The following is a 24,393-nucleotide window of genomic DNA, read 5'->3' on the forward strand; positions in this document are numbered from 1 at the left end:
CAGCTACAGAAGGGAATGCTATGATAAATCTAAATATTTGAAAAGTATTCTAATTGTTTTGCTGTTGTTAGCAGTATCATACTAAGCAGAGGTCTTATGGTGTAATGGGTGTTGTCCCTGTCTCTAAACCAAAATCCTTACATTTGCGTCCCACTGTAGGATTTGATGATCACAGAAGATGTTTGCCACACATGCCTTCATCAGTCAGAGCACTGAATACAAGAGTTGAGACATTATGTTATGACTGTACAAGACATTGGTAAGGCCACATTTGGAGTATTGCATACAATTTTGGTCACCCTGCAATAGGAAGCATGTTATTAAACTGGAAAGCATGCAAAAGAGATTTACAAGGATGTTACCGGGACTGGAAGGTTTCAATTATAAGGAGAGGCTGAATAGGCTGGGACTTTTTTCCCTGAAGCGTAGGAGGATGAGGGGTGACCTTATAGAAGTTTATAAAATCATGAGGGGCATAAATAAGGTGAATAGCCAAGGTCTTTTACCCAGGGTAGGGGAGTCCAAAACTAGAGGGCATAGGTTTAAGTGAGAAGGGAAAGATTTAAAAGGGACCTGAGGGGCAACTTTTTCATACAGAGGGTGATGAGTATATGGAATAAGCTGTCAGAGGTAGTAGAAGTGGTACAATTACAACATTTAAAAGACATTTGGACAAGTACATGGATATGAAAGGTTTAAATAGACACGGGCCAAATGCAGGCAAATGGGAACAGCTCAGGTTAGGAAATCTGGTCTGCACCGACAAAGTGGGCTGTTTCTGTGCGGTATACTTTGTGACGCTATGTGGAAATATTAGGTCATCAACTTGAAAATCCTTCCAATACTATAGAAAATCATGCCTGATTTTTTTTTTCCTCATCAGTTATGGTTGATGTGGAGTGGTGCTCCTCAGGCTTAGGTCTCTAATAGGCTAATGACATAGCAAAAGAAACTAGCTGTGGAAAAAAAGTGTACGCTTATGCTTTGTCAGTAGGCATGGAAGTGAATCAAAAAGATTATTGTTTATGTAGCCTAAGATAGTAGCATAGCACACTATACAAAAATTGTTGGGGTGATAAATAGTGAGTAGGGTAGCCTTAGATTACAGGAGATATAAATGGGCTGGTCAGATGGGCTGATCAGTGGCAAATGGAACTCAATCTGGATAAGTGTGAGGTGATGCACTTAGGCAGGACAAACAAGTTGAAGGAATACATGATGAATGACAGGACCCTGGGAAGCACCAAGAATCAGAGCAACCTTGGTGTACATGTATGTGGTCTCTTAAATTAGTAGGACAGATGGATAAAGTAGTTAAGAAGGCAAATGGTATACTTGTTTTTATTAGCCGAGAAATGAGAGTTTAAGCGCAGGGAGATGATGCTGGAACCATATAAAACATTGGTTACGCGACAGCTAAAGTGTTGTGGGCATTTTTGGAATCCACATTATAGGATGGATGGGATAGCACTGGGAATGGAGCAGAGGAGATTTATCAGGAAGTTGCCAGGGCTGGAGAGTTTTAATTATGAAGAGGGATTGGATAGATTGGGATTGTTTTCCTTGGCACAGAGATTCAGAGGGGACATGATTGAAATGCATACAATTATGAGGGACGTAGGCAAAAGAAAACGTTTCCCTTCGGTGCAGGGATCAATGACTGGGGACACAGATTTAAAGCAACAGGCAAGGGGTTTAGAGGGGGTGTGAGAAAAATGTTTTTCACCCACAGGGTGGTGGGCGTCTGGAATTTTCCCAAAAAGGTGGTGGAAGTGGGAACCCTGACATTTTAGAAGTATTTAGATGTGAAGGCATACAACGTGATGGGCCAAGTGCTGGAAAATGGGATTAGAATAGTTGTGATTGTTTTTGACCAGTACCACAGTGACGGGCCAAAGGGCTATTACTGTGCAGTAGACCTTTATGACTATATAAACAGCTGATGCTGGATATCCAACTGCAGCTAAGTGGGCATGGAATTTGACAGACAACTTCTTGGAATTGACTGACAAAGGAGGAAGAGTTATATTTTGGAATAGGGTACAGAAGTGAGCGATGACACATTCAAGAGGTTTGAGAAAATGAGGTTGGAGATAGCATCATAGTTGTAGAAGAAAAATGAGTCCAGGTGCATTTTTTTGATAACAAAAAAAATGCTTTTAATAGGAACTGGTGACAATACCAAATAGCATGCAGACCGGGTACAGAATTTGTACAATGAAGTTAGTGAGGGGGGACTGGGGTGGGGGGTGGGGGGGCAGATTCCATGGACTAGATAAGCCTAGAGAGGGCAAGTTAGCTCAAAAAGTTGATGTCCTGGCATAGAGTTGGTGGGACACCAGAGTGAGATTGGAGACTGAGGTTAAAGAGAATAAAGTAATTAAGGCTGCTGCCTAGATGGGCTTGATTTTAGTAATGAAGAAATTAATGAATCTCACATTTGGCTTTTGGAATGAAGTTAGAGAGGGTGATTGATCAGGTGAAACAGGGGCTAAGTGTTGAACCTGCCCTGCAGGATAATCTTGGTGTACTAAGTTTTTGATTAAGTGCAGAAAAGTAATATTTCCTGTTGTCAAATATGATCTGATGATTGGCAGCTGGGATGGTCATGCATTATATGCTCATGTTTGCAATCTTCCTTGAGGGAACTAAGATGGAGACTATGCTAAGGACAATAGATGAAAGCATGGCAGCAACAGCAGAGGGAAGGAAATGGTTAAACAGGACCACAGTAATAGAGATCTCATAAATGCAGATGATCAACATGAAAGAATTTAAACGTAAATTGTAAGGGAGTTTATTTCTCCCATGGGCAGATGGAGGGAATAGTGGATTGGGGAGATATACAAGGAACACTGTTCGAGGTTTTAGATTGGACATTTTCATGAGTATGGAGGTATTGGTCACTTCAATAAATGGTCCAAATATTTTAATTTCGGTAATGTGCCTGAGCTGCTCAGCACCTCATTATACAATACTGTCACTAGTAGTGTAATAGCACCCTCTTGTGATCTAAACTTATATCCCTCACATGCACTTGTCCGTTCTTTCCAAATATAGAAACATTTAGTGAGACGGTACAAATCAGAAAATTATTTCATCTTGCAGAAAATGTAAGTGTTCAGAGTAACAGAAATAATCAAATCTCACCTTGATTCACTTGAGCACAGAATTTTCCTCAAAAACATGAAAAACAGTAAATTATGCTACAGTAACCCTTTACACCGCATTGCTTAACTTCTCCCCTTCCTATTCTAAACTTGAGCTGGAGATAAAAGCTTATTTCTTTGCCTGGTCAGTGTCCAGCAGCTGATTCATTAATTGCCTCTATCTCCTTTTTGTTCTCAGTGAGGAAAGCGATCCTTCAGACTTCTTCAGCAAGCCTATCAATAAAACCAATTGCTTTCACCCACCTCTGGAGTGTGGCATTAAAAAAACTGCTATTGTAAAAATAGGGGTCATCTTGCTGTACTTAACCCTGGATGAGAGAAGTGACTCATTTTCCCAGCTCAAAACAGATGAATGCTGACATTCCAAAATCTGCCTAACCTGGATTTAATACCCACTTTCAATGTCTGGTTCAGTAATAAACTTTTTTTCAATTGTCTCATCCTGTGATTCTTTAAATATCTATTAAACTTTATTTTTGAAACATTCACACATAATTCATTTCCAAATCTTTTCCATGCAACCAAAAAATTAATCAGACAAATCTAAAACATGGCAAGAGAGATGGAAGTGCTCAGAGATCGTCCTGTCAGTGATTGAAACTTCAGAAGTAGAAGCAGTTTGACGCATGGCAAAGTCAAGGAGTTAGTCAAGGATATGGGTGGAAGAAGTAATATAAAGGGCGGCATTAAGGAAGACAGGATGATAGTGAAGTGAAAGAATCAGAGGATATGGACAGTCAAAGTAGAAATTGACATCACCATGGTTGAAGACTCAATGCAGACACTGGGGAAAAATTGAAGAAAGAGCATCTTATTAAGGAAAGTTGACAGAGCACAAGGAAGATGGCAAGGTTTTAAAACATAAGTATGAAGAGTGGAAGAGGCTGAAGTGTACAAAGTGGGAGAAAGTAACAGAAAAGTGGGGAGGAGATCAGAATTATACTGGAAATAATGACCATGCCATCATTGTGGTAACGAAAAGTAAAGTCAAGCAGTAAGGTTTCTATGAAAGGAAAGGACTCAGTGTCAGCAAGCTCCAAATATCAGGAGAATCAATCACAATTATATTGTGCGTGGGAAATGTTTTAGAACATAGAACATAACAGCGCAGAACAGGCCCTTCGGCCCACGATGTTGCGCCGACCAGTTAAAAAACAATGACCCTCTAACCTAAACCAATCCCTTTCCATCCATAAACCTATCCACGGATCTCTTAAACGCCCCCAAACTAGGCGCATTTACAACTGCAGCAGGCAGGGCATTCCAATCCCTCACCACCCTCTGGGTAAAGAACCTACCCCTGACATCCGTCCTATAACTACCCCCCCTTAATTTAAAGCCATGCCCCCTTGTGCTAGCTTTCTCCATCCGAGGAAAAAGGCTATCACTGTCCACCCTATCTAAACCTCTAATCATCTTATATGTTTCAATAAGATCCCCTCTTAGCTGCCTTCTTTCTAACAAAAACAACCCCAAATCCCTCAGTCTCTCCTCATAGGACCTCCCCTCCATACCAGGCAACATCCTGGTAAACCTCCTCTGCACCCTCTCCAAAGCCTCCACATCCTTCCTATAACGTGGGGACCAGAACTGCACACAATACTCCAAGTGCGGCCGCACCAGAGTTGTGTACAGTTGCAACATGACACTGCGACTCCTAAATTCAATCCCCCTACCAATAAACGCCAAGACACCGTATGCCTTCTTAACAACCTTATCTACTTGATTCCCAACTTTTTGCTCATGAATGACCATTTGGAGTGGGCCAGTGATTGTTAATCCTTTGGCGCAGTGGAAGAGATGAATGGGATGGGAGCAATTATCCCCCAAGGATATTCAGTGCAGATAGCAAAAATAAGTCAACAATATTATTTGAAATATTTTATATATAATATATAGGCAAACCATTATCTATTACAAAAAAAACCTAAGTTATCTAGAATTTGCTCAAATATGTATTTTTTCAGTGAATTTTTGTGTTTGCTGGGGAAAGAATTTTAATGTTATGTATATTCTTTTTTGACTATCCATCTGAGCGTCAAGTACACCAAAATTGTGTATGTCAAGGTTAGGTGCTTTGACGTAAGCTTTCATGAGTACCCATTACTGCACCAGTCTAACATTTATTCATTTCCCACACCAGCTCAATTTACACAGCCAATTTTGAGCAGTTTTTTCTGCAGACCAACATACACAGCAACTAGGTTGTGACTGTCCAAGTTTGTTCATGCAAGATCTTTCACAGCAGCAGAAGATTATGTCTATTAATTTAGGAAGCAAGGTCCAGAAAGTGTAGGCACCATATACTAGCCCACAAAATGCATCTGAAAAAGTACATTTGAAAGAGCATAAAATGCTATTGATAAACATTTGAAGTAATAATAGTGCTTTCCTGTGAAGTTTCACAATTATGAATGTAAGACTTGCTGAGAAGAAGCAACTGAAAGTGTGATTATGTATGTCACGTCACTAAAGGGGCATGTCAACTTTTGTGAGTTTTCAAACAGGCTCAATTTCTGCAACAGGCTACTCTATATTTGCTCCGCATTGAAACAGATTTTTGTGACACTATTTTAATTTAGTAATGTGAGAGTAAGGCTAAGTTGAGTTTGCCACCCAGAACATAAATCTATTTTTATTTCAGACATCCATTTTTAAAAGTCTGTCCATTACATTGTGCAATGCTTCTGTAATGTACATAAATGAATGCATTTTGTTTTCATCACACAGATCTCTCTGCATGCAACTTGCCTTCACTGGGTAGATGTAATAGTTTTAACAAAGGATCTTTCAAGGCTGCCTTTTATTGTACAGAGCATTCAGATGGCAGAAGATGCCATGTTGTGCAACATCATAGTTATCAGTTTTACTTGTAGTATGGTGAATATCTTACAAACGTGAGACACTGCATCTGGTGGCCTGGCCAAAAGCCCGGCAGAACTCACTTCAGCAGTAACAGATGGACTGGATTGATGGACGGCCTGGAGACCATCTGGTCATGAGATATGCTGCAATGTTGCTCTCTAATGTCTCTGCTTTTAGGCTGCAGCATTAATTTCACTTTTGTGAGAGTTGTGTTGTTTTAATTAGGATATCTTTCACAAACACATGCCATATTAGATCAAACCATAGTAATCCCCTTCCCAAAAAGCATTTCTTGCCCAGTATGATTTCACAACTCAGAATTAACATTTTCCCTTTTGATATGTAAATTCCATATTCCATAGAAACATAATTATACAAAATACTAAGCCAGCAAATAAATGAGATCAATTAAAAATACATTAGACGGCACACATACAGAAGTGTTAATTTAACTTCACACTTTGGACACAGAAATATTGCCACCCAGATGTTGGATAATGCAGCTCAATAATGCATCTATTTTCTTGTGCTTAATTTCAGGTCACAACACTTTCTGTGCAGCAGTAAATCCATTCCAGCTTTTCATTGACAGGCATCACATGCTGGCAGACCTACAAAAATTGGACATGAAAACATCAAAATTAATATTTCTATTTTATTCTACAGGCGGGGTCAGGGTGCTTGAAATCAGTGTTGTTAATTTCCGCCCCAATTCCACCTCCATGTAATCTTTTCATGATCTGTGGTGAGTTGGCTGATCTCAGTTAGGATAGGGTTTGGAACACTGCAATTGTCAACATGTCTTTGTGAAGGAGGGGAATTTCAACTAAGGTTTTTACTATGGATTAGTAAGCAATGAGTACTATGGATTAACATTCAGGAATGTGCAATTAAACCTGTATGTCCTCATAAACCAGTCACTGAAGGTAAGCATGCAGGTGCAGCAGACAGTAAAGAAGGCAAATGGTATGTTGGCCTTCATAGCGAAAGGATTCAAGTACAGGAGCAGAGGTGTCTTCATGCAATTATATAGGATCTTGGTGAGGTCACAACTTGAATACTGTGGGCAGCTTTGGTCTCGTTATCTGAGGAGGATGTTCTTACTATATTGGAAGTGTAGAGAAGGTTTAACAGGCTAATTCCTGGGATGCTGGAACTGACTATGAGGACAGATTGAGTCAGTTAGGATTAAATTTGCTGGAGTTCAGAAAAATGAGGGGGGAATCTCATTAGAGCAGATAAAATCCTAACAGGACTAGACAAAATAGATGCAAGAAGGATGTTCCCGATGGTGGGGGTGTCCAGAACCAGGCGTCACAGTCTGAGGATACAGGGTAGACTGCTTGGGACAGAGATGAGGAGCAATTTCTTCACCCAGATTAATCAGCCTGTGGAATTTGTTATCACGGAAAGTAGTTCAGGCCAAAACATTGTATGTTTCCAAGAAGCAGTTAGATATTGCACTTGATGCGAAGGGGTCCTAAGGATATGGGAAGAAGGCAGGATCAAGTTTTGAGTTGATCAGCCTTGATCATAATGAATGGCCGAGCAGGGTCAAAGGGCTGAATGGCCTCTTCCTCCTCCTGCTCCTATTTTCTATGTTTTCTATGTTTCTATGATCTTGATCTGGAGTAAGGGGAAACGTGAAGACATCAGGCAGAAAATTGGACGAGTAAACTAGAAGGAGGTGTTCTTGGGGAAAAGCACTGAAGGAAGGTGGCGGATTTTCGAGGAATGTTTGTCTGGAGCTCTGCACGATAACGTTCCGATGAGACAGGGAGGTATTGGTAGGTTGCGGGAACTGTGGTGCACAAAGGTTGTGATGAACCTAGTCAGGAAGAAAAGAAAGGCGTACAAAAGGTTCAGAGAGCTAGGAGATGTTAAGGATCTAGAGGAGTATACGGCTTGTAGAAAGGAGCTTAAAAAGGAAATTAGGAGAGCCAGAAGGGGTCATGAGAAGGCCTTGGTGGGTAAGATTAAGGAGAATTCCAAGGTGTTCTACAAATATGTGAAGAGTAAAAGGATAAGAAATGAAGGGGTAGGACCTATAAAAGGTGAAGGGGGAAATGTCTGTGTGGAACCAGAAGAAATGGCAGAGGTGCTTAATGAGTGCTTTGCCTCGGTATTCACAGTGGAAAGTGATCTTGGAGGTTGTACTACAGGTTTGCGAAAGACTGAAAAGATTGAGTATGTGGACATTAAGAAAGAGGATGTGTTGGAACTTTTAAATTCTATCAAGATAGATAAGGCGCCGGGACCGGATGGGATGTACCCCAGGTTACAGTGGGAGGTGAGGGAAGTGATTGCAGAACCCCTGGCAATGATCTTTGCGTCGTTGATGGAGACAGGAGAGGTTCCGGAGGATTGCAGATGTGGTACCTATTTTCAAGAAAGGGAACAGGGATAGCCCAGGAAATTACTGACCGGTGAGTTTAACCTCGGTGGTTGGTAAGTTGATGGACAGGATTTATGAGCATTTAGAGGAGTTTAGTATGATCAGAAATAGTCAGCACAGCTTTGTCAAGGGCAGGTCATGCCTTACAAGCCTAGCTGAGTTCTTTGAAAATGTGACTGAACACATTGACGAAGGAAGAGCGGTGGATGTGGTTTACATGGACTTCAGCAAGGCGTTTGATAAGGTCCCCCATGCAAGACTTCTTGAGAAGGTGAAAGGGCATGAGATCCAAGGGGCTTTGGCCTTGTGGATCCAGACTGGCTTGCCTGCAGAAGGCAGAGACTGGTTGTGGATGGGTCTTTTTCTGCATGGCTGTCAGTCACCAGTGGTGTGCCCCAGGGATCTGTTCTAGGACCCTTGCTGTTTGTCATTTTCATAAATGACCTGGATGAGGAAGCGGAGGGATGGGTTAGTAAGTTCACCGAAGACACGAAGGTTGGTGGTGTTGTGGATAGTCTGGAGGGATGTCAGAAGTTGCAGCGTGATATAGATAGGATGCAAGACTGGGCGCAGAAGTGGCAGATGGACTTCAACACTGATAAATGTGTAATGGTCCATTTTGGCAGGTCCAATGGGATGAAGGAATACAATATCAAGGGTAGGAGTCTTAGCAGTGTTGAGGAGCAGAAGGACCTTGGGGTCCGGGTCCATAGGACTCTTAAATCGGCCTTGCAGGTGGAGGACGTGGCCTTCATTAATCGAGGGATTGAGTTTAGGAGTCGAGAGGTAATGCTGCAACTTTATAAGACCCTTGTCAGACCCCACTTGGAGTACTGTGCGCAGTTCTGGTCGCCTCACTACAGGAAGGATGTGGAAGCTATTGAGAGGGTGCAGAGGAGGTTTACAAGCATGTTGCCTGAATTGGGAGGCATGCCTTATGAAGATAGGTTGAGGGAGCTAGGTCTCCTCCCTGGAGAGATGAAGGTTGAGAGGCGACCTGATAAAGGTTTATAAAATGTTGAGAGGAATAGATAGGGTGGATTCTCGGAGGCTATTTCCCAGGGCTGAAATGATCGCTACGAGAGGACACAGGTTTAAGGTGCTGGTGAGCAAGTACAGGGGAGAAGTTAGGGGTAAGTTTTTCACTCAGAGGGCGGTGAGTGAGTGGAATCGGCTGCCGTCGGTGGTGGTAGAGGCGAACTCGCTGGGGTCTTTTAAAAGACTTCTGGATGAGTGTATGGGATTTAATGGGATTGGGAGTTACAGATAGTTCTATGTCCTGGTAGGTATGGATATGATCGGCGCAACTTGTGGGCCGAAGGGCCTGTTTGTGCTGTAGTGTTCTACGTTCTATGATTAGCGCTATGTGTATGTGGATATTAAGTGATGACAGGGTTTGTACTGGCCATTGTAAATTTATATATACCTTTCACAACCTCAGGACATTTCAAAGCAGTTTACAGCCGATGTCACTTATGGATAAATAACGCACTAAAGATCAGTCTGGGTTTATGTCAACAAAGGATGACGAAAAAACTGATAAAGGGAAGAGAATATGAACGCAAGCTAGCAAGAAATGTAATGGTGGATTGTAAAAGCTTCTTTGGGCATGCAAAAGGGAAATTATCACCTACAACAAATGAGGACCCAGTACAGTAGAGGTAGAAGAATTTTAAGTGGAGAATAGAAAAATGTTGGAGGATCTAAACAATTACTTTTTGCCTGTCTTCACGGAAGAAGATATGGAAAATCTCCCAGAAACATTAGGCAACCAAGGGACGTGTGGAACTGAGGCAGTGAAAAAAATTATTAGGAAAGAGGTAATTTTTGCAAAGTTAACTGGATTGAGGTTTGATAAATCCTCTGAACCAGATGATCCACATCCTAGAGTGCTGAAGGAGGTGGTGATAGACAGATAGTGGCTGATAATTATCTTCCAAAATTCCATAGCTTCGTTTGGCATCGGTAATAGGGAAAATTGTAGAATTATTATAAGGGATATGATAACTGGGCACTTGGTAAAATTTGGCAGAATCAACATGGATTAGGAGTTGGGAGTTTTTTGAGGATGTTATTTGTAACATTCATAAAGAAGAACCAGTGGAAGTGCTGTATTTGGATTTTCTGAAGGCATTTGAGAAAGTCCCACACAGGAGGTTAGTAAACAAAAAATACAGCACATAGCACTGGGAACAATATACTGATATGGATTGAGAATTGAGACAGAAAATGAAAGTATGAGTAAACAGGTAATTCTGAAGATGGCTGCCTGTTACTAGAGGGATGTCACAGAGATCAGTGTGAGAACAGCTGTGCAAAAACTATATAAATGATTTGCATGTGGCGGTCAATTGTAATATTGCTGATCACAAAAAACTAGATGGGAATGTAAGTTGTGAGGAAGATGCAAGGAGGCTTCAAGTAGACTTGGATAGATTAAGCGAATAAGCAAGAAGATGGCAGATGGAATATAATATGAATAAGTGTGAATTTATCCACTGTGATAGGAAAAACAGAAATAATTTTGGTCGCGAATCTTCCAAAAGTGCTGAATTGGCAGGAAAACTGTTCTAAATCCCAGCTGTTTTGTTAGTTCAGCTTCTCACCTGAATCTCTGCACTCTGAATATCATTCAAAACCCAGAGGAACAGGGCTCATTTAGCAGGAGTTTAACAATTCTGGAACTCTGCGCATGCACAGTGATCCCGATCTTTCAGATTCCCCATTTGCTGGCCAGCCCAAGGCCACTGCAGTGCTGCCCCTCCAGTCCTCCCCCCATGGCCCAATTGCGACCCCATAGCAATTCCAGGGCTGGCCCTGATTTCTCCCATCCTGCCACCCCGAAGCACCCCGATACACAGTTTGCCCCCCACAGCAGTGGCGATCCACCAACCCCCCACTGAACCCCTCCAGGGTCAGAACCCCGCCCCCCCCTCGCCCAGGAGGGAGGCCACCTCCCCTACCCCCAGCAGACAACCCCCTTCACCCAGGCCACCCTTATTGCTGCCCTCCCTCCAAGCTAGGCTGCTCCTGTCTGCAGAGTGGCACCGATTGCCGCTCGGCCCTGCTCACAATAGCCCCTCCCCCTTGGCACTGCCCAATGTCTGCTAGGCAGTGCCAAGGTGCTCCCTGGACAAGGGCACTTTGCCCCTAGGGCAGTGCCAGGGGCACAAGCTGGCACTGTGAGGGTACCCATGCCTGGGGGCACCATCCCCCGCCACCTGATTCCCAGGTGGATCTCAATTGCCTCCCCTTCATTCCAGCAGGGTCTCCCACCAGTTCCCCGAAAGTAGGGAACTAATCTGAACCCACAGGTACTCCTGGCGGGGTGGGAGATTCGATCGGGACTTGAAAGTGTCCGATAATGACCCGCTAAGCATATTTAAAATACATTTTAAAAAGATTCAAATTACTTACCTGCCTTTCTGCTGGTCTCCAGTGTGGTCTGACCGGCAATTGTTTGCCGGCTCTGGGGGATGCAAATGCATTCCCAGCACATGCACAAATCCTGGTTCAAGGCCGGCGATGTGCATCTCCCATCTCGACCCGCCAGAAAAGTTGCCGGTCACAACGGGAGAATTGCAGACAATATTCCTTAACTGGTGTGATTGAGAAGTGTTGATGCCTGAAGGGATCTGGGTGTCCTTGTTCATGAATCTAGCTTGAGTCTAAAAGCTAGCATGCAGGTGCAACATCAAAAAGGTAACTGATGTTGCCCTTTGTTGCAAGGGGATTTTGGTACAGAAGCAAAGATGTCTAGCTCCAATTGTGTACAGCCTGTTGGGTATTGTTTACAGTTTATTTTCCTTATCTAAAGAAGAATATAATTATCAAAGTGACAGCACAACGGAGGTTCACCAGGCTAATTACTGCAATGGTGTGATTGATTTATGAGGAGAGATGAAGGAAACAAGGGATATATTCTTGACAGCTTCTAGAACCAGGTGAGTCTCGAACCTAGGGACGTAATCTCAGAATAAAGGGGAGGCCATTTAAGACTGATATGAGGAGGAATTAGGGCTTTTAGGTAGCGTAAGGACGGATAAAGCTCCGGGGCCTGATGGTATTTATCCCAGGCTGCTTAGGGAGGCGAAAGATGAAATTGCTGGGCCTCTGGCGCACATCTTTGTCTCTTCTTTGGACACAGGTGAGGTCCCAGAAGACTGGAGGGTAGCAAATGTGGTCCCGTTGTTCAAAAAAGGTAGTAGGGATAACCCTGGGAATTATAGGCCGGTGAGTTTGACGTCGGTGGTAGGGAAGTTAATGGAAAAAATACTTAGGGGTAGGATGTATGAGCATTTGGAGCGTTGCGATCTGATTAGGGATACGCAACATGGCTTTGTTAGAGGGAGGTCTTGCCTTACGAATCTGGTGGAATTCTTTGAGGAGGTGACAAAAACGGTTGACGATGGGAGAGCCGTTGATGTCATCTATATGGATTTCAGTAAGGCGTTTGACAAAGTCCCTCACGGTAGGCTGGTAGAAAAGGTTAAGGCGCATGGGATACGAGGCCAGGTAGCTAGGTGGATTGAGAACTGGCTGGGAAATAGGAGACAGAGGGTAGTTGTGGAGGGTACCTTGTCGGGCTGGAGGCCAGTGACCAGTGGTGTGCCGCAGGGCTCGGTACTGGGACCTCTCCTCTTTGTAGTCTACATAAATGACTTAGAAGAGGGCGTAGGTGGTGTGATCAGCAAGTTTGCTGATGACACCAAGATGGCAGGGTTGGCGGGTACGGAACTGGATTGTCAGGTGATACAACAGGATATAGATAGGTTGGTGCAGTGGGCAGATAGGTGGCAGATGGCATTTAATCCTGACAAATGTGAGGTGATGCATTTTGGAAGGAATAATGCAGAGAGGAGCTCTGTGATAAAAGGTAGGCCGATTAGGAGTATAGACGTACAGAGGGACCTGGGAGTGCAGGTTCACAAATCCATGAAGGTTGCGTCACAAGTGGAGAACGTTGTTAGGAAGGCTTATGGGATGTTAGCCTTTATAGGAAGGGGCTTAGAGTATAAAAGCTGCCGTCTAATGCTTCAGTTATACAGAACGTTGGTTAGACCGCATTTGGAGTACTGCGTCCAGTTCTGGTCACCTTATTACCGGAAGGACGTGGAGTCTCTGGAAAGGGTGCAGAAGAGGTTTACCAGGATGTTGCCTGGCATGGGGGGACTGGGTTACGAGGAGAGATTGAAGAGACTGGGGCTATTCTCCTTGGAAAGACGGAGATTGAGAGGGGAAATGATAGAGGTATATAAGATACTGAAGGGAATAGATAGAGTTAATAGTGAGAGACTGCTCCCTAGACTGGGTACGAACACGAGAGGTCATCACTTAAGGGTGAGGGGGGGGAGGTATAATTTGGAGGTAAGAGGAAGGTTCTTTACGCAGAGAGTTGTGGGGGTCTGGAATGTGCTACCGAGTAGGGTGGTGGAGGCAGGAACGTTGGACTCGTTTAAGATGCAGTTAGATAGGCACGAGTGAAACGAGAATGGAGGGATATGGTAGGGGCTATTAAATAGGGTTAAACCTCGGGAGACACCGGAAGGGCAGGCTGTATGATTAATATTTTTTGTCTTTATTCCACAGGTGGAGGTCCACCTCGTGTCAAGCGAGGGGCACGCACACAGCGGGTCGTGCGTGGGCTGCTCTTGGAAGTCCAGGAGTGGCCTAGTACTTCATGTCGGTGTGTGTGCTTGATCCTGGACCGATAGACGGGCTCCACAACAGCTCAGTGACTAGCACTGCTAGCTGTGCAGATACATGGATTTGGGCCTGTGTCTGTGGGAGTTTGCGCATTCTTCCTGTGGTTGCGTGGGTTTCCTCCGGGCGCTCCGGTTTCCTCCCACACCCCAAAGATGTGCTCTTAGGCTAATCGGTTTCCACCAAATTGACACTATTTCTTCCCTGAATCTGACTGAGTAGGGTCCCATTCGTAGACATGCAGGGTAGAATAGGTGTAGGGTGATGCGGCGGCGCGGGCTCGTTGGGCCGAAGGGCCTGTTTCCCGTGCTGGGTTGTTCTTTGTTCTTTGAATTCCTTCACTCAGAAGGTGGTGAATCTTAGGAATTCTCTACCCTGTGGAAGCTCAATCTTTGAGCATTGCAAGACAGAGATTGATAGATTGGTAGAGACAAATGACACCAAGGAGATATGAGTTAGCATGGGAAAGTGATGTAGATGATCAACCAAGATCTAATCAAAAGGTGCAGCATGCATAATGGGCTAAATGTCTTACTCTTGATCCTATATTCCACAAGGATAGCAAGTTAGGCAAAAAATCAGAAGGCACCCAGTGCCACAAAATCAAATTGCACTGTGTCTATTTTGAGCTTGTATCCAAGTGAGGCGAATTATCTGGGAACACAAGGAATAATTGTAATATAGCAGAGATTATCTATTGGTTTTCTACTTATCCTGAGGAATTTTCCGGGTTTTATTTCCAAAGTGTTGGGCTCAGGTGAAAAAAGCTGTGTTTAGTTCACTAGCTGTGTTGACTTCTCCTGCCATACTTTAAGCACTTTGAAGAAAAGCAGTATAAAGACGTGGCTCATGCCATCACACTGACGAGGTCGGGCCGGAAAAAGTCGGCAACCAGGAATCCTGAGATCAGTTTTTAAAGGACACTCCAATTTCAGATATAAAAAGAGAAAACCCCTTCCCTGCAATGGAGCTCTCTAGATGGCCTACTCTGGCAGTGTCAGGCAGAAGGTGTCAGTCCTTCTCCCCACCAGGGGCTATACTTCAATGTGCACCCCCAGCAGGTTCCCTTCAACTGCTTCACATTTGTGAGAAGCAGTTATAGAAACCCTACAGTGCAGAAGGAGGCCATTTGGCTCATTGAGTCTGCACTGACCACAATCCTACCCAAGCCCTACCCCCATATCCCTACATATTTTTACCCGCTAATCCCTCTAACCCACGCATCCCAGACTCTAAGGGGCAATTTTTAGCATGGCCAATCAACCTAACCCACACATCTTCGGACTGTGGGAGGATACCGGAGCACTCGGAGGAAACCCGTGCAGACACGAGAAGTATGTGCAAACTCCACACAGACAATGACCCAAGCCAGGAATTGAACCCAGGTCCCTGGAGCTATGAAGCAGCAGTGCTAACCACGGTGCTACTGTGTTATAAACCTTCCTGAGGAGGTATTTCAAAGGTGGGTGGGGGGGTGGATAATATAGTGAAGAAGCCTGCTAATTACATTTAGTTATATTTAAATGAGGTTCCTACTCTTTCTGGGTGGGAATCTCATTACATCATGGACAAGGGGACGGGGAAATCCAAAACAAGATCTTGTTGATGAGAATCATGTTTTCCGATTCTCGTGAAATCAGGAAAGATAGAGTATGAAGCTAAACTAGCTCTAAATATAAAAAATGATAGTAAAAGTTTTTACAAATATATAAAGAAGAAGACTGGCTAGAGTGAATGTTGGACCCTTGGAGGACAAGAGGGGGGATTTAGCAGTGAATAACGAGAAAACGGCTGAGGATTTAAGTAAGTTTTTTGTGTCGGTCTTCACGGAGGAGGGCACAAATAGCTTACCGAATATTAAAGATAGAGGGATGGTAGGTGATGAGGTCCTTAATGCAATTACTGTCACTAGAGAGGTAGTGCTTGGTAGACTAACGGGACTGAAGGTAGACAAGTCCCTGGGACCAGATGGAATGCATCCCAGGGTTCTGAAAGAAATGGCAGAAGTAATAGCAGATGCCTTAGTAATTATTTATCAAAATTCACTGGACTCTGGGGAAGTGCCGGAGGATTGGAAAACGGCTAATGTTATGCCACTGTTTAAAAAAGGTAGCAGGCAAAAGGCAGGTAATTTTAGGCCGGTTAGCTTAATGTCCGTAGTTGGAAAAATGCTAGAATCCATCATCAAAGAAGAAATAGCAAGACACCGAGAACAGAATGGTTTGATCAAGCAGACGCAGCATGGATTTGTGAAGGGGAAGTCGTGTTTAACAAATTTATTGGACTTCTATGAGGATGTGACTAGTGCGGTAGACAGAGGGGAACTGGTGGATGTGGTGTTTTTGGATTTCCAGAAGGTGCTCGATAAGGTGCCTCACAAAAGGTTGCTGCAGAAGGTTAGGGTACATGGAGTTGGGGGTAAAGTGTTAGTGTGGATTGAGGATTGGTTCTCTAACAGGAAGCAGAGAGTTGGAATCAATGGGTGCTTTTCTGGTTGGCAGCTGGTGACTAGTGGAGTGCCGCAGGGATCGGTGCTGGGGCCTCAACTGTTTATCATATACATAGACGATCTGGAGGAGGGGACTGAGTGTAGGGTAACGAAATTTGCTGATGATACGAAGATGAGTGGAAAAGCAAATTGCATGGAGGGCGCAGAAAGTCTGCAGAGAGATCTGGATAAGCTGAGTGAGTGGGTGAGGACCTGGCAGATGGAGTATAACGTTAGCAAATGTGAGGTTATCCACTTTGGTAGAAATAATAGTAGGATGGAATATTATTTAAAGGGTGAAAAGCTGCAGCATGCTACAGTACAGAGGGACCTGGGGGTCCTTGTGCACAAATCACAAAAATCCAGCAGGTGTAGGTGATCAAGAAGGCAAATGGAATGTTGGCCTTTATAGCGAGGGGGATAGAATATAAAAGCAGGGAGGTCTTGCTGTAACTGTACAGGGCACTGGTGAAGCCGCAACTGGAGTACTGTGTGCAGTTTTGGTCCCCGTATTTGCGAAAGGATATATTGGCCTTGGAGGGAGTACAGAGAAGGTTCTCTGTCTCTGGATGACTAGTCTAATAACATAATCAATATGTTACATTCCTCCAATAAATGTACACATCAACTTACTGTACTTGTCCTTGGTGCTACTTCCACTGCAAAAATACTTAGCCCCCGACTGCTGACACAATTCTTACACTGTTCATTGTTGACATGAACGATCACTCTTGTTTCAGACTGTAAAAAAAACATAATTTTAGCAAAAATTGCACAATAATAACATTATGTTGTCAGAGCCCATAGCCTTTGCTGTCTCCAATGCATTCAGCTGTTTATTTCTAAACATTGAGTGATTCGAATTGGCAGAAAACTAGCATTTGTAACAGTGAGACATTTGGTTCCAGATCTCATTATAACCTTGGTCCAAACATGGATACAAGAGCAGTGGGATGCGAGTCAATATTCCACTAGGTTTGGCACAAGACAGCACGAGTCAATAGGGATCAGGGAACAAACTTTTCAGCAACAGGAATCTAATTGGTAGCAACCAATCATTTCAACTCCAGGATATTGCTTAATATCCTAGGTTATCATCCTAGACCCAACTATGTTCAGCAGTTTCAGCAATGGCTTTCCCACCATTAGGAGGTGAGAAATGGCACTGTTTGCTGATGATAGCACAGTATTCAGCTCCATGTTCAACAACATGCAGAATTGGGCTGATAAACTGCAACATTTGCACAAGGATCAGGCAATCACTATCTTCAACAGGGGAGACCAAAACCATCTCCCCATCGATAACACTATCACAATTGAATTGACATCCTAGAGATCACTGTGGTCCAGCCAAATTAATGTTGTGGTACGAGAGCAGAGCAGAGGTTGAGTAAGCCTTAGCATCAACTTCATTTGCCTAGATGGACGCAGGTACAACAGCTCTTGAGAACTGAGGCACACTCCAGAAAAAAACAGCCTGCTTCATCTGCATAGTATCCACCAGATTAAACATTCACCTGTATCTACCATAGGCATGTCATGTTGGCAGTATGTGCATGTACAAAATGCACTGCAGCAAGTGTAGGCTTCTTTGGCAACACTTCCTAAACATATAATTTCCACTAGCTGGAAAGGCAAGGACATATCATCTCCAGGTCACATACCATCCGGAACTGGACACATGTCATTCTTCTTTCATGGATGCTGTCAAAATCCTAAATGAACAGCATTGTAGGAATAACTTCACCACATGGACTGCCATGTGGTGAAGAAGATGCTCAATCTTCACCTTCTCCACATCACTAATGACTAATAAATGATGCCCTTGCCAGTGACAAATATATCTCAACAATTAAAGCAACGGTGTAGTGTAGCAGTCCTTTAGTATTGCACTGGAGTAACAACAGCATTACGTATACATGGAAATCTTGGTGTGAGACTTGAATCCACAGCCCACTGACTAAAAGTTGAAAGCACAATCAAAAGCTAATTTGCTTCCTAATAAGATTGCTATCAGGAAGTGGGCCTTTCATGACATGCAAGGAACAAATGAAGGAACAGCTCTACTGCAGAAATCAGGACATGATCACTCGACTTCAGTATGTTAGAAACACCCACGAATATGATCCTCGGGAAAAATGGGGCTTGGGATTGTGTTCACTGAAAGAAAATGAATAAAACAGATTTAAGGCTTGGATTATTTCAATCTACATTAAACAATAATACAACATGTGGATGCTACAAACAATAAATAAACAAATTCTAAATTAATCAACTGAAACGAATGATAACAATGCCTACTTTATTTTCAATGACTGAAGTGATTTGTGTTTCAGTCTTGTAGATGTGAATAACCAGATGATTGTAATCCTTCATGACTTTTGCCTCTCCTTTATTTGTGACAGATTTGCAGATAGTCGAATTGAGAAGGTTTCCACCCACTTCCAGACTGACTGGTGTCAGCTTAAGTTTGCTGTCCTCTGCATAGATATCAATTACAAAAGGGCATGCCTATATACACAAAGAGAATGCACAGTTTAAGGAAGAACCAGATCTTTGTACATAGATCAAGTTAAGATCATAGTCAAGACTCAACAGTTTGTATTTGTATAGCGCCTTTCATGTGAGAAAATACTCCAATGGCTCTTCAAGCAGAAACTGAAACTAAGCTAAAGAACAAGGGCTAAGAGTGGAACTCTGCACTTGTAGATATGCCACTGCAAGTGCCAGTAAATTTAAGTGTTGAATTACAAATAGAATATAAGCATATCACAATCCAAAATATATTATACATATATTGTTTCCACTTGTGCATTGATATGATCTGTTAAATAAACTTAGTTACACTACTGAATTAAATAAAATTTAAAAGAGGCGTTTACACCTAAACTTCAAAGCAAAATATAAAATGCTTGTACCTGGAAGCATATGGATCTTGAAATCTTGCACATTTATACATTTCTCTTCTCATAAGTGATTAATGGCTTAATGATATCAATTAAAATGAACATAAGAAACAACACACCTCATGCATTTCCAGGGCTTTGCTGTAACCCATTGATTCAAGTGTCACCCAGAGGTCTCTGGGATCACCTTCCCGATCATTGGCTTCCATCAGGTTCAAGTCCATGAAGCCCTGACGTGTCAGCTCATTTTTCTTTGTGTCAAAGTTCTCTGTGTAGAAGTGGAAGTATGAAATAAAGGTATGCTTAATGGTGCCCTATAAGGGGTTGTAAAGCTGCTGTTGTACATTTTCCAGTGGTTAGCTCAAAGAGGCACTGGTAAAGGTGTTTTGATGTGGGTATGCCGGCGTTGGACTGGTGTAAACACAGTAAAAAGTCTGACAACACCAGGTTTTAGTCCAACCTATTTATTTGATAATATACTCGCAAGCTTTCGGGTTAGCCCCTTCGTCAGGTGACGAAGGGGCTAACCCGAAAGCTTGCCAGTATATTATCAAATAAATAGGTTGGACTAAAACCTGGTGTTGTCAGACTTTTTAAAGGTGTTTTGAGCAGGTGACCTCCCCACCCTCTTGACTACAGTCAATGTATAATGCAGGGTCATATGTGACAGTTTGAAGGGAGGTAACAAAAACAACAGAATTCATATTCGTTCATAATCTTAAAATAAAATCTCAATTTCCTCATATTTTTCTCTATGTGGAAGTAGTTCTACTATTTTAAATCTTCTTCATAACTGGTTTGATACCCTGTATCATCTCGATGAATCTATGCTATATGTTTCCTGTGAATATGTATATGTTAATAGCCTTTCTATGATGGGGCTCCTAAACCTACTCTGGCTAGGATCTAACCAATGTTTTGTAATAATGTCCTACTCTCTTATAAATTTTTATTTTAATCAGCTTATCATTTTGGGGCGAAAAACTGCAGCAGGCGACGGTGCAGAGGGACCTCGGGGTCCTTGTGCATGAGTCGCAAAAATCCAGCCTGCAGGTGCAGCAGGTGGTCAGGAAGGCTAATGGGATGCTGGCCTTCATAGCGAGGGGGATTGAATATAAAAGTAGGGAGGTCTTGCTGCAGCTGTATAGGGCATTGGTGAGGCTGCAGCTAGAGTACTGTGTGCAGTTTTGGTTGCCGTACTTACGCAAGGATATTTTGGCCTTGGAGGGAGTGAACATAAGAACATAAGAACATAAGAAATAGGAGCAGGAGTAGGCCATCTAGCCCTTCGAGCCTGCCCCGCCATTCAATAAGATCATGGCTGATCTGTTGTGGCTCAGTTCCACTTTCCTGCCCTCTCCCCATAACCCTTAATCCCCTCTCTTATCAAAAACCCATCAACCCGCTTCTTAAAAATATTTAGCGAGGCAGCCTCCACCACTTCAACGGGCAGAGAATTCCAGAGATTCACCACCCTTTGAGTGAAGAAGTTCCTCCTCAACTCCGTTCTAAACCGCCTCCCCTTTATCTTGAGGCTGTGCCCCCTGGTCCTACTGTCTTTTTTGAGCGGGAAGAGTCTCTCCACCTCTATCCTATCCATCCCATTCATCATCTTATACGTCTCAATGAAATCTCCCCTCATTCTTCTAAACTCTAACGAGTACAAGCCTAGTTTATTCAGCTTCTCCTCATAGCTCAATCCCCTCAACTCCGGTATCAGCCTAGTAAACCTCCTCTGCACTCCCTCCAGGGCCAAAATATCCTTGCGCAGGTGCGGCGCCCAAAACTGCACACAGTACTCCAGCTGCGGCCTCACCAATGCCCTATACAGCTGCAGCAAGACCTCCCTACTTTTATATTCAATCCCCCTCGCAGAGGAGGTTTACTAGGCTGATACCGGAGTTGAGGGGGTTGAGCTATGAGGAGAGGCTGAATAAACTAGGCTTGTACTCGTTAGAGTTTAGAAGAATGAGGGGAGATTTCATTGAGACGTATAAGATGATGAATGGGATGGATAGGATAGAGGTGGAGAGACTCTTCCCGCTCAGAAAGGACAGTAGGACTAGGGGGCACAGCCTCAAGATAAAGGGGGGGCGGTTTAGAACGGAGTTGAGGAGGAACTTCTTCACTCAAAGGGTGGTGAATCTCTGGAATTCTCTGCCAGTTGAGGTGGTGGAGGCTGCCTCGCTAAATATTTTTAAGACGCGGGTTGATGGGTTTTTGATAAGCGAGGGGATTAAGGGTTATGGGAGAGGGTGGGAATGTGGAACTGAGCCACAACAGATCAGCCATGATCTTATTGAATGGCGCGGCAGGCTCGAAGGGCTGGATGGCCTACTCCTGCTCCTATTTCTTATGTTCTTATGTTATGTTGTGTTATTATGGACTCCTACTAAAGGAGAAAATGAAAGAAAATTTAGAAATTAAAATATAATAATGAATAGTCAGCATGGATTTCAAAAAGGAAAATCATGTTTGCCCAACCTCATTAAATTTTTGAACATGTATCAGAGAGGTTAAACAGAAATAAAGCAGTATAATTTTGACATGTAAAAGGCCTTTGATAAGGTATACCATAAAAGACATATGAATAGGTTAAAGGATGAAGAGTCAGGGAATAAATACTAGAACAGAAAGCCAGTTGTCTTAAAGACAGAAAATAATGAATAAGGTTAAAGGGTTGCTATTCAAGTGGCAGAAACAAGACAGCCAATTTGCATGCAGCAAGATCCCACAAACACTGTGGGATAATAACCAGATTATGTGTTTTATGATGTTGATTGAGGGATAAATATTGGCCACCAGGATAACTTCCCTATTCATCTTTGAAATAGTGCTATTGAATAGTCACCTGATATGGCCTAAATTTAACTCTCATCTGAAAGATGGCACTTCTGTCAGTTAAGAATTCTCTTGGTACTGCATTTGGTGTAAACTTTCATCAGATTTTTGTGCTGAAGTCATTGACTGGGTGATGAACATAGAACCTTCTGACTCTGAGATGAGAGTGCTACCAAAAGGATCTTGAAAACAAATACACAAGTTATTAAAAATAGTGATCAGCTTAACAAGGTCATAAAAAGCAAACCCAGAGCCAAGGCTTGTTTCTAAAGGCATAGAGTTCAAAAGTAAATTTATATAAAACTTTCATTCTATTTTGATTAGATTTTATCTGGAGTCAATTTATAAATGTTGCAAGTGCTGTTTGTCATGGCTTGAATGATGCAAAGTCGAGGATAACATGTCCAACCGTGGCTTTGTCAAGCAATTATACGCAACTTGATTGTTCATATTATGAGGTTCTACACACGATATCCAGATAGCAACATCTGAAAGACTTGAACTCCACAAACCTTGCAGAGAAGAATTCCATGTATAAATGAGAATATCTTGAACAAAGAGTGACATATCCAATTGACACAACTCTAAATTTCACTTCCAAATTTAAAAATGGCAGAATATTCCACTAAATTAGCACTAACCAATTCACTTGCAATACTATTTCAATCCACACAAGTAGGCTTTGTTACTCTGCATTGTGTGTTAAATATTTTCTAATTTTAAAGTGAAACTAACTCTTTCTGAGGGTTTTCTTGTGAACCAGGAGGAGCAGAAATGTTCTCAGGCCCTATAAGCAAACCTTACACCTACCTTTCTCCCATGCATCTGCCCTGCCTCCCTATTCCCACAGTCCCAACTGATTGAATCTGAAAACCTAATTCTCATCACTTATCTTAGTGCCAGGAATTGTTCCTACACTCCAGTCTCATTGTCATTCTGCTGAATGACAGATACTGCCACTATCTTGAAGGCATTGTTGAGGAGCTACAAGAGGGTTGACGCCAGCGATATCAGAGATGGCGGGGGGGGGGGGGGGGGGTGGAATGCACAGTAGGAGGTGGGTGTCAGGGCTGGCAATGTCAGGGGGGGATCAAGGCCAGGAATATGTGTGTGTGTGTGTGTGTGTGTGTGTGTGTGTGTGGGGCTGGGGGGGGAGGGGGGGGGGAGAGGAGAGGAGGAGGAGGTGTGCGTAGGAGATGGCCTCCTCAGCAAACCGATGTCGGGCTCTCTGGTGGAGTTAGCCCTTTCCACCCACACCAGCATGAATTGCTTGATGGCCTTTGTGCTGCATACAATGCCAGAAATTAATTCTACTAAGCTCGCCCAAAAAGCAGGAGGGAAAATCTCCTGTTTTCCCGCCCCTTGGTTACTTGGTTGTTTTTGCAGAAAATAGCACCTGTTGTCTTTTATCCTGTCAAGGGTATATCAGCATTGAGGCATATGTTGCCTATTACCCTTATAAAGCTAGGATATCCAATTATTTATAATAAAATGCATCCACTGGAATGCTCTGGAGATGGAACAACAGAGACCTTAAGTTTAAAGTGAGTTCCGCTTACTTTCAATCTTGGTCTTTCCATGTTTACCAGACAAGCAGGATGGATAATGGAGTCTCCCCAACCTGCTCTGGCTCTTCGTCAAATTCAAATCTCTAGAATCTAGTGTTTGTAGTACAGAGATATTTCCTTTGCTTTAGGACTGATAATGGATCTCCATCATTCTACTGGGAAGCGTGCTGGGGTAGTTGTATGGCATCATGGTTGTGCAATATTTATCCTTTTTTTGTATTGTAGCCCTGACATTCATTATGGAGGATTACATTATATAATATCCTTTAGTTTAGTTGTGGATAATATGAGTAGTGCCAGAGCAAGGTGATGGGTAAGAGGTTTGGTATAGAGGTGGTGGGTAGGGACTTATACATCCTCATAGTGGGTGAGGGCAAACCCCCTTTAGAACTTACAATGTCATGTTTTTATTTTGTATTTTTGCTTTAATGAATCCTTGTTTTCTCCTGTGAAGGTA

General features: G+C 43.0%; 1 protein-coding gene across 3 annotated transcripts in view; it reads right to left on the reverse strand.

Moving 5' to 3' along the window:
• Positions 1 to 5,025: 5,025 nt before the first annotated feature.
• The window catches only part of efcab7 (EF-hand calcium binding domain 7), a 93,505-nt gene continuing 74,137 nt past the window's right edge, over positions 5,026 to 24,393 (reverse strand). Inside the window, exons 11-14 of one of the 3 annotated variants that reach the window (XM_080195626.1) lie at positions 19,647 to 19,795; positions 18,923 to 19,132; positions 17,255 to 17,362; positions 5,026 to 6,646 (exon numbers count right to left, since the gene is read on the reverse strand). In XM_080195626.1, coding sequence (XP_080051752.1) covers positions 6,572 to 6,646; positions 17,255 to 17,362; positions 18,923 to 19,132; positions 19,647 to 19,795 — 542 coding nt within the window. In that variant the 3' untranslated portion in view covers positions 5,026 to 6,571. Of the gene's footprint in view, positions 6,647 to 17,254; positions 17,363 to 17,472; positions 18,782 to 18,922; positions 19,133 to 19,646; positions 19,796 to 24,393 lie in introns of those variants that run through there. The other 2 variants (XM_080195624.1, XM_080195627.1) reach the window with 2 other exon arrangements.

Source organism: Carcharhinus amblyrhynchos, chromosome 9 (assembly GCF_965287045.1).
Source record: "Carcharhinus amblyrhynchos chromosome 9, sCarAmb.v2.hapA, whole genome shotgun sequence".
NCBI classification, from domain to species: domain Eukaryota; kingdom Metazoa; phylum Chordata; class Chondrichthyes; order Carcharhiniformes; family Carcharhinidae; genus Carcharhinus; species Carcharhinus amblyrhynchos.